Source organism: Ranitomeya imitator, chromosome 6 (assembly GCF_032444005.1).
Source record: "Ranitomeya imitator isolate aRanImi1 chromosome 6, aRanImi1.pri, whole genome shotgun sequence".
Taxonomy (NCBI): Eukaryota; Metazoa; Chordata; class Amphibia; order Anura; family Dendrobatidae; genus Ranitomeya; species Ranitomeya imitator.
Window position 1 is genome coordinate 107,482,313 of NC_091287.1, and position 16,300 is coordinate 107,498,612.

At 44.8% G+C, this 16,300-nt stretch overlaps 1 protein-coding gene across 1 annotated transcript; it reads right to left on the reverse strand.

Moving 5' to 3' along the window:
• Positions 1 to 367: 367 nt before the first annotated feature.
• NKIRAS1 (NFKB inhibitor interacting Ras like 1) lies at positions 368 to 15,851 on the reverse strand. The gene is made up of 3 exons (XM_069732464.1): positions 15,758 to 15,851; positions 2,420 to 2,661; positions 368 to 610 (listed from the first exon to the last, which is right to left on the reverse strand). The coding sequence occupies exons 1-3, from the start codon at positions 15,849 to 15,851 to the stop codon at positions 368 to 370; spliced, it is 579 nt and encodes a 192-aa protein (XP_069588565.1).
• Between the last annotated feature and the right edge of the window lie 449 nt (positions 15,852 to 16,300).

Below are 16,300 nucleotides of genomic sequence, written 5' to 3' on the forward strand. Positions count from 1 at the left end.
CCCAACTGAAGTAAAAAAAAAAATTAAAAATACAGGAAACCCATAAAATCTGGTGTGAACAGAGCCATGAACTGTAAAGTACACAAATAACTGAATTACAATGTTTGTTGTCGCAAGTCCCATAATGTGACGTCTTAGGAGAAAAACAAGGCCTACACGAGCGGCACTGTAGCTTTATCTTCAGCAATGAAGGACACTGAGCTACAAGTCAAGTGCAATATTATTAATATTATTGTTCAGGAAGCAAAGTGGATACATAAAGTTAAATACTCAGATCATAGAAGAAAAGAAAAAAAAAAAAAAAAAAAAGAACCAAAAACGCAATTCTAGAAAACTTCTATAAAAGCACACAATCTTAACCTTGTTTTTAGTTGTCAGATGATGTGGTCCCCTTACTTTTTCTCCCCGGCAAGGGGAAGGAGGATTTGCATTGGAGCTGATTAAGTTTGTTGGCCAAGAATGTGAAAGGTTCAATCAAGGTCTTTCTGTCTGTAACTGAAACTTCCCAGAGTCGCACTTTTTCACCTCTTGCCCAGTGCAGCGCCATTTCTGTATCTACTTGTCTGTATTCTGCAAGGTCCATCTTATTACCCAAAACAACAAGGGCCATCTTACAAAAAAAAAAAAAAAAAAAAGTCAGCAAAATTACAGTACACGTCTAACTTTGTAAAGTGAAGACAGAGCTATCTTTGCCAGTCATCCAAGGTGTATTCTGTACTTGTATACAACACCTCACCGATCTGTAAAACGCAACCCTCCAATGTGAACAGTGGAGGACACAAAGTCTCCTGCTCTAGCGATTGTGAGGTTCATAGTCATTAAAAATACCGCTTTATATATTTTCTGTACAGAAAACAGCTTCATTTTTAAATACCATAAGCCTTGCAGCATTGGGGTCCTGGGATCAAATCCAACCAAGGACAACATTTGTAAGAGTTGACTTAATGGTAGAAAATTTAGATTGTGAGCCCCGATGGAGACAGTGAGGTCTTTAAAGCGTTGTGGAACATGATGGCACTATACAAGTGAGGAAAATAAATCTACACTGAAAGATATATCTTCAAGGGTCATTATACTTTCAAATGTGAATCACTATTTTAAAAAATAAATAAATATTAGTTTGACATACCCCTGGAAAGAAAGAAATTCTATATAAATTATATATCACTGATTACAAGGTGTCTTGGCCTTTCTGTATAGTGGAGCAGAGGGGGATACAAGAAGTGGGAATGGGTCTCTGGCACTTAAACTGCATACAGGAAGAACAGAGGCAACGGTGAGTGAGGCGCTTGCTGGGGGTGCAAAAAAAAAAAAAAAAGGAGGAAAGGAGTCCCAAATCCTGTAGTGCAGGCAGAATGCAGATGAAAAGAAATAGCCTGCTACAAGATAGATTAAGGGGAATAAATTATATCCGTGAGATATATAATTAGTGCTGTGTGTGGCTTACTGTAAAGTGTATTAAACCTAATAAGTGGGAAAAAAATAAAATAGTTTTCCCCTCCTCCCCCACATTTTGTTGGGTAACCAACAGCAAACAAATCAGACAGCGCGGATATCGGGCAGGGAAGGTCAATGGTTATTGGGGACTTCCGATCCTAAAAATACCAGCCCGCAGCTCCCCAGAAGTGGAGCATCACATGCGAGGCTTCAATTCTGACACTTTGCTTTTGCTCTTCCCGACTGCCCTGGTGCAGTCACAATCATCCATTTACCCCATATCTTTACACATCTTATAACACCTAAAAATCTGTCATTTCTATTCCAGTACATGTCACAGACGGAAAGACGACTGGCATGTCTACTGTTTGTGTGAAACATGTGCGTAACCCCATAGATTATAATGGGTGTGTGGGTATGCGAGTCTCCGGCACGTGTGAAAACCGACGCCACACGTACTGGAAACATGGATGTGTGAAGGAGACCTTAGAGAAATCTGCTTCTTTCCCCAGTTCTCCTCCTGAACCTATCATCCACTCTGAGAACAGCTCAACGCCATCTTCCTTAAAATAAGGCCTCATTCACATGGCAGTTTTTTTGCTTCCGAGTGCGGTACGTCCTTTTCACAGATAATCGTGAAAGTGTGAACAGTCCTGTAGACTTAGTGGTCAGTGCAAAATCAGAGAGACATGTCCGATATTAACAACACAAGTCTATGGGTCTGTGAAGGAAAGGGGGGGGGGGCAAAGGAAAGCACTCAAATGCCATCCGGGTGCTGTCTGTTATTCACAAATTGTTAAACAGGAGGGGGAAGGTCACAATCTTTATTTTTCTCCTCCTATGTATGGGAAAAAAAAAACAAAACAAGAACACAGGACCAAACTATGCGGTCTGAATGAGCCCTAAGGGAACGCCAACACAGTGAGGCTAGGTTCACACTCATACTTGTGCACCACACAACTAACACCATTCATTCATTTACCTCTTTTTTATCCCGGAAACGTTCTATATCTCTTTTAAGATGCTCAACCATTCTGAAGGATTCCAGGCTGTCCACACTGTAGACCAGGATAAAGCCATCCGCAATAGAGAAGTAATGCGCCGGCAGCTCCGTGCCTTCCTGAAGTCCCTGTGTGTCATAAAGGCGCAGCTGCTCCTTCACACCACGCTCGGTTTCCACTGAAGCAATATATACATCTTCCAAGGTTTCAATACTTTCCTGTCCTGTGACAAGCCAAAAATGATATCTCCCATGAAAACAAAAAAACATTTCACAGTTAAAGGGACACGGTCACCTGAATTTGGAGGGAACAATCTTCAGCCATGGAGGCGGGGTTTTTGGGTGTTTGATTCACCCTTTCCTTACCCGCTGGCTGCATGCTGGCTGCAATATTGGATTGAGGTTCATTCTCTGTCCTTCATAGTACACGCCTGCGCTGTGCAAGATTGCTTTGTGCAGGCGTGTACTACGGAGGACAGAGAATGAACTTCAATCCAATATTGCAGCCAGCAGGTAAGGAAAGGGTGAATCAAACACCCAAAAACCCCGCCTCCAGGGCTGAAGATTGTTCCCTCCAAATTCAGGTGATAGTGTCCCTTTAAGATGAACTGAACAGATATATACAGTCAGGGAGAGGACTGGAAACAACAGCCAATAAACAAAATAAAGTTGCACTCTGTAGCGCTAGAGCATGCAAACATGAAGTATATGACATTTTAATTGCATTACTGTTCTAGAAAATTTCAAAGATTGTGAATACTTAGCGCATAGTGCATTGACCAATTCATGTGTACCTGGCAGTCCCGATAAGGCGATTTTCTTTGCTGGGAACCCACCTAATGCGAATCCTCTCTTAGGCTGAAGCCTACATCTATATGGGAAGGTAGGATCCTGCTCAGTAGCATAGCTACCGGGGAGAAGAGGGGGCGGTAGCCCCAGGCCCCACGCCGAGGGAACCCACCCGGAGCTGCTATGCTACTGTAACTGCATCGGTTACATTCTGCAGCAGGGAGAATTGATCTCCCTGCTCTGCTGCCTGGCCGCTACACGGGCCCTGAGCAGGCAGGGGAGCCCGGTGCCAGCAGTGGGCCCCCCGCCCATCATCGCAGGTTAAACTGTATCGGCATCTAGCAGATACAGCTGACCGCATTGATGAGAGGGAGCATTATGCTTCCTCTCCCAGCATCCCCCTCTCTTAGCATCTGACGTCACCGACACTTGCAGGGGCTGTGATGACGTCACTAGCTGGCGCCCGCAGTCTGGAGAAGTGCAGGCGCTCAGAGCAGTGGAGGAACCAGGAGGAAGAGAGAGGGGTATTGCATTTATTTTTTTTATGGGGGTGCATCATGTTACAGAGGCTGCCTATAGTGGATGCAATATACTGTACTGTTGTGAATTCTGCTCTTGGGTTCCCTCCAGTGGTTGTAGGTGGGAATGCAGTTGTCTCTGACTCGCAGTCCTGGCCAGGTGTATCGGATGATTACAATTCTGACTGGGATATTTAGGTGTGCAGGATCCTTTAGCCCTTGCCAGTTGTCAATGTTCCTTGTGAAGTGTTGGATCACTTTCTGGCTTCTCCTGCTTGCTGCCAAATTCAGCAAAGATAAGTGTTTTGTTTTTGTATCTGTGGCACACTGCTGTGTGCTTGTTTCAGTTTTATTCCTGCTCTGTTTGTAGGATTCACTGGAGTTGCAGATCTTTTAGTTAGATGTAGGAAGTTTTTGTATATTCTGCTGACCGCACAGAACTCTGTCCTATCCTGTCCTATCTAGCTAGAGTGGCCTCCTGTGCTAAATCCTGTTTTTCTGCCTGTGTATGTTTTTTTCCTCTCCGACTCACCGCCAATATTTGTGGGGGGCTGTCTATCCTTTGGGGATTTTCTCTGAGGCAAGATAGTATTCCAATTTCCATCTTTAGGGGTATTTAGTCCTCCGGCTGTGACTAGGTGTCTAGGTGTGTTAGGTACACTCCACGGCTACTTCTAGTTGCGGTGTTAAGTTCAGGATTGCGGTCAGTATAGTGACCACTTTCTCCAGTGAAAGTTCTCATGCAGCTCCAAGGTCACCGGATCATAACACTGTACAGGCTGCCTATGGGGGTGCAATATACTATACAAGCTGCCTATGGCGATGCAATATACTATACAGGCTGCCTAAGGATTAATATTATTATACATTTTTATAGCACCTTTAATTCCATGGCGCTTTACATGTGAATACGGGCAAATATAGGAAAATACATTAAACATGAGCAAATAAGGCACACAAGGAGGGAGGACCCTGCCCGCGAGAGCTCACAGTCTGCAGGGGATGGATGATGAAACACTAGGAGAGGGTAGGGCAGGTTGTGTGGCAGTTCAGTAAGTTCAGGATCACTGCAGGCTGTAGGCTTGTCGGAAAAGGTGAGTCTTCAGGTTCTTTTTGAAGGTTTCTATGGTAGGCGAGAGTCTGATGTGTTGGGTTAGAGAGTTCCAGAGTATGGGGGAAGCACGGGAGAAGTCTTGAATGTGGTTGTGGGAAGAAGAAATGAGAGGGGAGTAGAGGAGGTCTTGAGAGGATCGGAGGTTGCGTGTAGGTAGGTACCGGGAGACCATGTCACAGATGTATGGAGGAGACAGGTTGTGGATGGCTTTGTATGTCATTGTGAGGGTTTTGAACTGGAGTCTCTGGGCAATAAGAAGCCAGTGAAGGGCTTGACATAGGGGAGAGGCTGGGGAGTAGCGGGGTGACAGGTAAATTAGTCAGGCAGCAGAGTGTAGGATGGATTGGAGTGGTGCCAGAGTGCTAGAGGGGAGTCAAGAGAGTAGGAGGTTGCAGTAGTCGAGGCGGGAGATGATAAGGGCATGCACTAGCATTTTTGTGGTGTCGCGGTCAAGGAAAGCACGGATCCAGGAAATAATTTTGAGTTGGAGACAGCAGGAGGAGGCAAGGGCTTGGATATGTGGCTTGAAAGAGAGGGCAGAGTCGAGGATCACCCCGAGGCACCGGGCGTGTGGGACTGGGGAAAGTGAGCAGCCATTGACATTGATGGATAGGTCTTTTGGAGGGGGTAGAGCGAGATGGGGGAAAGATGATGAATTCTGTTTTATACATGTTCAGTTGTAGAAAGCGAGCAGAAAAGAAGGCCGAGATAGCAGACAGACCGTGTGGGATTTTGGTAAGGAGGTGAGGGCAGGTCCGGATAGGTAGATCTGCGTGTCATCAGCGTAGAGGTGGTACTGCACACCGTGGGATTCTATGAGCTGTCCCAGGCCAAAAGTGTAGATGGAGAAGAGTAGGGGTCCTAGAACAGAGCCTTGAGGAACACCGACTGACAAGGGGCGAGGTGAGGAGGTGGTGTGGGGAAGGGAGACACTGAATGTTAGGTCTGTCAGATATGACGAGATCCAGGAAAGGGCCAAGTCTGTGATGCCAAGAGATGAGAGGATTTGTAGCAGACGGGAGTGGTCCACAGTGTCGAAGGTAGAAGACATCTCCAGGAGAAGGAGGACAGAGTAGTGTCGCTTGCTCCTGGCAGTTAGTAGGTCATTGCTGACTTTAGTTAGTGCAGTTTCAGTTGAGTGATGGGAACGGAAGCCAGATTGTAACCGATCAAAGAGGGAGCAGGAAGGCTACCTACGTTCACATTAGCGTTGCGCGCCGGTGCGTCGGCGACGCAACGGCGACGCAACGCGCGACGCACCAAAAACGCGCGCAAAAACGCTGCGTTTTGCGACGCGTGCGTTTTTTGACGAAAATCGGACGCACGAAAAATGCAACTTGTTGCATTTTCGTGCGTCCGACGCTAGCGTCGAAAACGACGCACATGTCGAAAAACGCTAACAAAAAAACGCACGCGTCCCCTATGTTAAACATAGGGGCGCGTCGCCGCTGCGTCGCCGCTGCGTCACCGACGCAACAGCGACGCACATTAGCGTAACGCTAATGTGAACGTAGCCGAAGAGAGGTGGGAGGACAGTTCAAGATGGACGTGTTGCTCCGGCAATTTGGAGGCATAAGGGAGAAGAGATATCGGGCGAAAGCTAGACAAAGAGGATGGGTCGAGAGAGGGCTTTTTGAGGATGGGTGTGCTATATACTATATGGATGGGGGTGCTATATACTATACATGCTGCCTATGGGGGTGCATTATACTATGTATACAGGCTTACAGGCTGCCTATGGGTTTGCATTATACTATGTATACAGGCTGCCAATGGGGGTGCATTATACTATACAGGCTAGCTATGGGGGTGCATTATACTATACAGGCTAGCTATGGGGGTGCATTATATTAGGGGCTGCATTATACTATAGAGGCTTTCTATTGGGGTGCATTATATTAGGGTCTGCATTATACTATAGAGTCTCCATATGGGGAGTGCATTATACTATTTGAATGCCAATGGGGAGTGCATTATACTATATTGAAGATTGTCTGGTGCATTATACTATATGGAGGCTATCTAGAGGGTCATCATACAGCGTGGAGATTAGGGTTAGGCCGGGATCACACAAGCGAGAAATAAGTCCGAGTCTCGCAAGGTAATACCTGGCATTGCCGCCGTCACTCAGGAGCGGAGAGTGCGGCCGCATAGCAATACATGCAGCTGCACGCGCCGCTCCAGAGAGACGCAGTGCCGGGTATTACCATGCGTGACTCGGACGTATTTCTCGCATGTGTGATCCCGGCCTTAGAGCTATCAAACAGTTTGGGGGATATTAAGGGGTATGATATAGAGAATATATATATATATATATATATATATATATCTATCTAGGAGCATTAGACTGTATAAGAGCATCATACCGTGTAGAGGGGAGATTTGGGACATTATTAAATATAAAGTGGGCACTTATTGTTATAGGGGGAAGTCAGATTACTGTGACTGTCAAAGGAGCACCCGGAGGGCATTATTACCTTCTAGGGGACAAAATGTGGGCACTGTTTTATAGGGCACTTGCACCCGGCATTACTATATTATAGAGAGTTGCTTTAGAATTTAGAGGGCACAGAATCACACAGCAGGTGCAGTAATAGGGACACATACAGCAGTGGCTCAGCATTGGGGTGTCGGCAGGATGAGGAGTTTGTGCAGGTTGGGAATAGTCCCATTGTGGACAGTGCTGAAAATATGAGACGTGAAATGTGTCTTTTTGTTGCATTCTCGGCCGCAGAGTCCTGTCTGGAAGAAGTTGTGATGTCAGTCTGGGCCAGATCGAAAAGACGGGGAAACTGAACAATTCCATCAGAAAGAACGTCAGCGGTAAGTCATTATCTGTAACTGTACAGTAAACTCTTATATGTTCCTTAGGGCTGGCATTTACCACTGACCATATGGCGGTAATATCAATATTTGTCTTTATATACAGATTGTTTTCAGCAACAGCGTGGTCATCTCCTGAGGTTCTCCTACATCCACTATTAGGGTGCATCACCGAGTTGTAATCAAGGTTACTTGGTTAAGGGCCCACTCAGAAGCTTGGCCCACTCCTGAACCAAAACCCTAGCTATGCCTCGGATCCTGCTGTAATTAAAAACGTCTGAGTGAGTGGTGGAGTGCTCAGTCAGAGAGCTAACAGCAGGATCCTACCTTCCCATATAAATGGAGGATTCACTTTAGGCTGGAGTGACACTAGCGTATGGCATCCGATGCGATAATGACACTCGGCTCCTGCTCTGCTGTGAGTGTGAGCTGAGTGGCAGTGCTCTGTTCGAGGAGGCGGATATCCGAGTGCTGTACGTTGTGTCACTCACACCTATAGACTTGTATATGGGTGCAAGTGAGCCGAGACTCGATGCCATTCGCAGCATGCTGCAATTGTTCTCACATGCAGATTTGGCATGAGAAAATAATCGCTGATGTGAGCTGCCCCATAGAGTAACACTGGGCTGAGATGTTTTATCGCATAGCACTCTGTTGTATTGTACGATAGTGTGATTCCGGCCTTCTGCAGGTTCCCGGCAACGAGAATCGCCGAGTTCACATGAATTGGCCAAATTATGCAATAAGTATTCTCAATTTTTCATATTTTCTAGAGCAATAAAGCAATTCAAATTTAATCTTTGCATGATATAGTGCTACATTGTTTGTTGGTTATATATGGAGATGGCTACTCCTAGTAAGCACCTGTACACTCCTAATTTCTGTTTGGAAGGGACAGTCAGTCCTTTGATATTTCTATGCAACAGCCATTTGACCTATTTTAGAAAACTTGGGTCGGTTCCACGCATCCATGAAACATGGACAGTTCTCGCATGAGAAGATCCGGAATGAATGACAAAAATATTTTTTTTGCAATTGGATTTCATGAAAAACATTCCAGTGTTCAGCTTTTGTGGACTCTTTGTGCCTACACATTTAAAAGGGAACCTGTCACCAGGTTTGACTGCTGTGAGATACGGCCGCCACCTTTCAGGCCTGATATACAGCAATTCATGTGTACCTGAAAGATAAGAAAAAGAGCTTTTAATATACTCATCTATGGGGTGGTCCTGGTCCGGTGCCTCTTCTTCATGTGGAGACAACCCATGGCCAGGCACCCCTCAGGTGATTATAATGAAAGCTCTTTTTCTTATCTTTCAGGTTGAGTTGGGGGTCAGGTATACAGCCTTATAGAATGCTGTATATCAGGCCTGAAAGGTGGTGGCAGTATGTTAAACCTGGTGACAGGTTCGCTTTAACTTTGATGTAGTTTGTGGTCGTAAAACAGCTAAGAGGAGCTCTATTAACAAAAAAAAAAAAAAAGTGGATTCTCAGTTACCTCATTCTTCAATATAGAGGCTGTAGAAGGCACCCTGCAAAATTTCTAAATAAAACCTAATTGCAAAAATTAAAAAAAAACTATAATAATGAAAATTCAAAAAGTAGGCAAGACCTTTAAATCAAATGATACACACTAGACTGCAGCTTGAATATATACATTTTTTTTTTATCTGCAGGTTAACCCCTTCATGACCTTGGGATTTTCCGTTTTTCCGTGTTCGTTTTTCGCTCCCCTCCTTCCCAGAGCCATAACTTTTTTATTTTTCCATCAATATGGCCATGTGAGGGCTTATTTTTTGCTAAATGAGTTGTACTTTTGAACAACATCATTGGTTTTACCATGTCATGTACTAGAAAACGGGAAAAAAAATTGCAAGTGCGGTGAAATTGCAAAAAAAGTGCAATCCCACACTAGTTTTTTGTTTGGCTTTTTTGCTAGGTTCACAAAATGCTACAACTGACCTTCCATTATGATTCTCCAGGTTATTACGAGTTCATAGACACCAAACATGTCTAGGTTCTCTTTTATCCAAGTGGTGAAAAAAAATTCCAAACGTTGCTTAAAAAAAAAAAAAAAAAAAAAAATTGCGCCATGTTACGATACCCGTAGCGTCTCCATTTTTCGTGATCTGGGGTCAGGTGAGGGCTTATTTTTTGCGTTCCAAGCTGATATTAGTATTGATACCATTTTTGTGCAGATACCTTCTTTTGATCACCCGTTATTGCATTTTAATGCAATGTCTATGCGACCAAAAAAAATGTAATTCTGGCATTTCAAATTTTTTTCTCGTTACACCGTTTAGCGATCAGGGTTTTTTTTTTCTTTCCCCCCTTTATTGATAGATCGGGCGATTCTGAAGGCAGTGATACCAAATACGTGTAGGTTTGATTTTTTTTTTTATGGTTTTATTTTGAATGGGGCAAAAGAGGGGGGTAATTTAAACTTTTTTTGCTTGTTTGTTTTTTTTTTACTTTTGCCATGCTTCAATAGCCTCCATGGGAGGCTAGAAGCTGGCACAACTCATCAGATCGCTCCTATGTAGCTGAATTCCTGCATTGCTATGAGCGCCGACCACAGAGTGGGGCTCATAGCAATCCGGCATCAGCAACCATAGAGGTCTCAATGACCTCTATGATTACTATGCAGACGCATTGCTGACCCCCCGATCATGTGACGGGGGTCGGCAATGCGCTCATTTCTGGCCCGATGGCCGGAAGCGCCGGTTGAATGCTGCTGTCAGCGTTTGACAGCGGTATTTAACTAGTTAATAGCGGAGGGTGGATCGCGATTCTACCCGTCGCTATTGCGGGCACATGTCAACTGTTCAAAACAGCTGACATGTCCCGGCTTTGATGCGGGCTTACCGCCGGAGCCCACATCAAAGCGGGGGTTCTGACCTCGGACGTACTATACCGTCCGAGGTCAGAAAGGGGTTAATGGCGCTTTGATCCTGTCTGGTGTCCCCAATTAGAGCCTCAGTGTTTATTCCCCCCCCAGCAGCTTCCAGTCATAGGAGTGACACTGGCATGGTTCAGCCACCGCTCAGTGTAACCGTGCCCTTGGCTGTCAGTCAGTGCCGGGGCTGCAGTTACAGCTGCCACTCTCTACACTGAGTGGTGACTTATGCCGCGCCGCTGCAACCCTTATGACTAAATGCCAAATGCTGCGGGGGGGAATAAAATTCATTACCTCCCGGCATCGGGGGTCTAAGAGCAGGTGCCGGGCAGGTTCAGAATGCCACTATTACTATAAATGCAGGTTAAAAGCTTGATCTCCCCACTTGCATGGTTCCCTCTAAACAAGCCCACATGACTTAACCCCTTAGCGACCGCCGATACGCCTTTTAACGGCGGCCGCTAAGGGTACTTAAACCACAGCGCCGTTAATTAACGGCGCTGTGGAAAAAGTGTATAGCGCCCCCCAGAGTCGGATTTTCTTTGGGGTCTCGGCTGCCGGGGGTAGCCGAGACCCCAGAGAACATGATTCGGGGGGTTTTGTACCCACCCCGCATTTGCGATCGCCGGTAATTAACCGTTTACCGGCGATCGCAAAAAAAACAAAACGCGATCTCTTTTTAATTTCTCTGTCCTCCGATGTGATCGCACATCGGAGGACAGAGAAAAGGGGTCCCAGGTGGCCCCCCAATACTTACCTAGCTCCCCCGGTGCTCCTCGTGTCTCCCGGTGGGCGCCGCCATCTTCAAAATGGCGGGCGCATGCGCAGTGCGCCCGCCGGCCGGCCCCGCGAGAGTCTTTGGGGTCTCGGCTGCCGGGGGTAGCCGAGACCCCAAAGAGCATGATCGGGGTCGGTTTTACCGACCCCTGTTTTGAGATCGCCGGTAATTAACTGTTTACCGGCGACCGCAAAAAAAAAAAAAAAAGTAAAGTGTAATTCTCTGTCCTCTGATGTGATCGCACATCAGAGGACAGAGAAATAGGGGGATTCGGGGACCCTATTATACTCACCTGTGTCCCTGGATCCTCTTGCTGCTCCTCCTGGCCGCCGGCAGAAGAAAATGGCGGGCGCATGCGCAGTGCGCCCGCCATCTGTCTCCATCTGCCGGCCGGCAGGAGAACAGCAGTTGGGGCTAAAAGTAGGGTTAGGGTTAGGGCTAGGGTTAGGGCTAGGGTTAGGGCTAGTGCTAAATTTAGGGTTAGGGTTGGGGCTAAATTTAGGGTTAGGCTTCTTTCACACTTACGTCGGTACGGGGCCGTCGCAATGCGTCGGCCCGACATACCGACGCATGTTGTGAAAATTGTGCACAACGTGGGCAGCAGCTGTAGTTTTTCAACGCAACCGCTGCCCAATCTATGTCCTGGGGAGGAGGGGGCGGAGTTACGGCCACGCATGCGCGGTCAGAAATGGCGGATGCGACGTACAAAAAAACGTTTCATTGAACGTTTTTTTGTGCCGATGGTCCGCCAAAACACAACTGATCCAGTGCACAACGGACGCGACGTGTGGCCATCCGTCACGATCCGTCGGCAATACAAGTCTATGGGCAAAAAAACGCATCCTGCGGGCACATTTGCAGGATCCGATTCTTGTCCAAAACGACGGATTGCAACAGAATGCCAAACGACGCAAGTGTGAAAGTAGCCTTAGGGCTAGGGTTAGGGTTGGGGCTAAAGTTAGGGCTAGGGTTGGGGCTAAAGTTAGGGTTAGAGTTGGGATTAGGGTTAGGGTTTGGATTAGGGTTGGTATTAGGGTTAGGGTTACGCTTGGGATTAGGGTTAGGTTTGGGATTAGGGTTGAGATTAGGATTAGGGGTGTGTTGGATTTAGGGTTTTGATTAGGGTTATGGTTAGGGTTGACATTAGGGTTGTTTTGGGGTAAGGGTTGTGATTATGGTTAGGGTTAGTGATTAGGATTATGGATCAGGTTGGGATTAGGGTTAGGGGTGTGTTGGGGTTAGGGTTGGAGCTAGAATTGGGGGGTTTCCACTGTTTAGGTACATCAGGGGGTCTCCAAACACGACAGCCAATTTTGCGCTCAAAAAGTCAAATGGTGCTCCCTCCCTTCTGAGCTCTGCCGTGCGCCCAAACAGTGGGTTACCCCCACATATGGGGCATCAGCGTACTCGGGATAAATTGGACAACAACTTCTGGGGTCCAATTTCTCTTGTTACCCTTGTGAAAAAAACTTGGGGGCTACAAAATCTTTTTTGTGGAAAAATATATATATTTTTATGACTCTGCATTCTAAACTTCTGTGAAGCACTTGGGCATTCAAAGTTCTCACCACACATCTAGATAAGTTCCTTGGGGGGTCCAGTTTCCAAAATGGGGTCACTTGTGGGGGATTTCTACTGTTTAGGCACATCAGGGGCTCTCCAAACGCGACATGGCGTCCGATCTCAATTCCAGCCAATTCTACATTGAAAAAGTAAAACGGCACTCTTTCTCTTCCAAGCTCTGCGGTGCGCCCAAACAGTGGTTTACCCCCACATATTGGGTATCGACGTACTCAGGAGAAATTGTACAACAACTTTAGTGGTCTAATTTCTCCTGTTACCCTTGTGAAAATAAAAATTTGTGGGCAAAAATATCATTTTTGTAGAAAAAATGCGATTTTTTTTTTTTCACGGCTCTACATTATAAACTTCTGTGAAGCACATGGGGGTTCAAAGTGCTCACCACACATCTAGATATGTTCCTTAAGGGGTCTAGTTTCCAAAATGGGGTCACTTGTGGGGGGTTTCCACTGTTTAGGCACATCAGAGGCTCTCCAAACGCGACATGGCGTCCAATCTCAATTCCAGCCAATTCTACATTGAAAAAGTAAAACGGCGCTCCTTCTCTTCCAAGCTTTGCGGTGCGCCCAAACAGTGGTTTACCCTCACATATGGGGTATCGACGTATTCAGGAGAAATCGCACAACAACTTTTGTGGTCTAATTTCTCCTGTTACCCTTGTGAAAATAAGAATTTGTGGGCGAAAAGATCATTTTTGTGTAAACAAAAGCGATTTTTTATTTTCACGGCTCTACGTTATAAACTTCTGTGAAGCACTTGTGTGGTGAGCACTCTGAACCCCCATCTAGATAAGTTCCTTAAGGGGTCTAGTTTCCAAAATGGTGTCACTTGAGGAGAGTTTCCACTGTTTAGGCACATCAGGGGCTCTCTAAAAGTGACATGGCGTCCGATCTCAATTCCAGCCAATTCTGCATTGAAAAAGTCAAACGGCGCTCCTTCACTTCTAAGTTCTGCGGTGCGCCCAAAAAGTGGTTTACCCCCACATATGGGGTATTGGCGTATTCAGGAGAAATTGCATAACAAAATTTATGGTTACATTTCTGTTTTTACACTTGTGAAAATAAAATAATGGTTCTGAATTAAGATGTTTGCAAAAAAAAGTTAAATGTTCATTTTTTCCTTCCACATTGTTTCAGTTCCTGTGAAGCACGTAAAGGGTTAATAAACTTCTTGAATGTGGTTTTGAGAACCTTGAGGGGTGTAGTTTTTAGAATGGTGTCACACTTCATTATTTTCCATCATATAGACCCCTCAAAATGACTTCAAATGTGATGTGGTCCCTAAAAAAAAATGGTGTTGTAAAAATGAGAAATTGCTGGTCAACTTTTAACCCTTATAACTCCCTAACAAAAAAAAATTTTGTTTCCAAAATTGTGCTGATGTAAAGTAGACATGTGGGAAATGTTATTTATTAACTATTTTTCGTGACATATCTCTCTGATTTAAGGGCATAAAAATACAAAGTTTGAAAATTGCAAAATTTTCGCCATATTTCCGTTTTTTTCATAAATAATCGCAAGTAATATCGAAGAAATGTTACCACTAACATGAAGTACAATATGTCACGAAAAAACAATCTCAGAATCAGCGGGATCCGTTGAAGCGTTCCAGAGTTATAACCTCATAAAGTGACAGTGGTCAGAATTGCAAAAATTGGCCTTAAGTACCAAATTGGCTCTGTCACTAAGGGGTTAAGATAAAACCAAAGCCAGAATATCGATTTGCATTTCCCGAATTATACAACTTGGCAGGATATATGTTAAAATAAAAATTGCTTATCCATTGCGCAAAGCCTGTACGCCAACCCCAATAGGATCCAATTTGAGCATTTTTTTCTTGTACATTAGGACTCTGCCTCTGATGGGTTTCTTTCAGTGCACTCAAAATAGACATACAATGATGGATTTAGATTGATAGATGAGTAGTATGCACTAGAAATTATGAACATATGGGGGAAATTCTTAAGATTGTCATTCTATATGGATAGAAGATAATCCTTTAATTAGGGGCTTCATACTCTGGTGTTTTGTTAAAGAGTCATCAACTATATAAAGCATCGGTGATAATTATTTAGGGATCAATAGAGGTCCATCTGTTGGGACCACTACAGACCCAAGAATGGATCTTTGAAATGCCTGGTGGAACCCCTGCTGATTAGTAAACTAGCTCCTGCCTTTTAGATGGGTGATATGTTAAATGAGGGAAATATCCATTCAATATAAACCTTGCTGGCTTAAGAGACCCCTCATTTATGAGAGGTTTAGTCCCAAAATAATAAAATCATCCACCATTGATGACAAGAGTAGGGCTCTGGAACCTTTGTTTTGAAAAGAACAGAATTGTGCAATGTCATCCATTTTCTATTGGGTTTTTATGCCAAAAAAAAAAAAAAAAAAAAAAGGAAATTCACCAAACGCCATGCTCTTTTAACAGGAATTCCATAGACAATGAATGGAGAAAAGGTCGAGCTTACACACTTCTGGTTCTTTCATGACAAGGTTTCCAGGTCTCCCATAGACGCACTATGATCAATAACTCATCCTCTATCCATAGGATAGGAGATAATTCAGTATTCTGAGTATAGTGTCAATTTGTGCTACAATTTCTGGTTTAAGCTGTAAATAATACATTTGTCAGGCCACGCAACATTTCACTGAATCCACCCAACTCTTGTGATGTCAAAAAGCTGATGATTTATACCCCGTAATTTGAAAACCTGAGATAAAAAAAACCTCAAGACAAAACACACATACAAAGCGGCAACAAATAATGAATTTCTGCAAAAAAACAGAAGAGGACCATTTTGACCTTAAAATCTTACCTATTATGTGTTTTCCATACAGCACCTGCTCAAGGATAGCAGTTTTGCCAACTCCTGCCTGTCCACACACAACTATTCGACTTCCTTTCCCCATTATGAATTAATTCTGTAAGGAAACACACTGAAAATGTATTAAAACCGCAGTGCCATGACACGTACCAGCATGCACTAGTTCCCAATTTCACAGACCCTAGTGTAAGGTCTCATACACAAGACCTGAGTGGCAGCGCACGAGTCCCTATAGGGCCACACTGACAATACTCTGAAGAATAAGGTTTCTAGAGAAGAGCTTCCTGAAGGGGCGGAAGAACCATTGGTGCCCAAGAGGGAAGGGTGCACCATCTCCTCCAAATCAAGTAGAGTTCTACAGTATGGTGACTGGACTGCAAAGTGCCCATATTGTTCAAGGACAGGGGCTTCTTTGGTCTGTATCTGCTCCTGATGCCGCGTGTACCTCCATTTTAAGTCAGAGATACACAGAGATCCAGTAGGTACCCACAGCTTCCTACGTTACTGTATTCAGAATCTGGGTCATAAAGATCC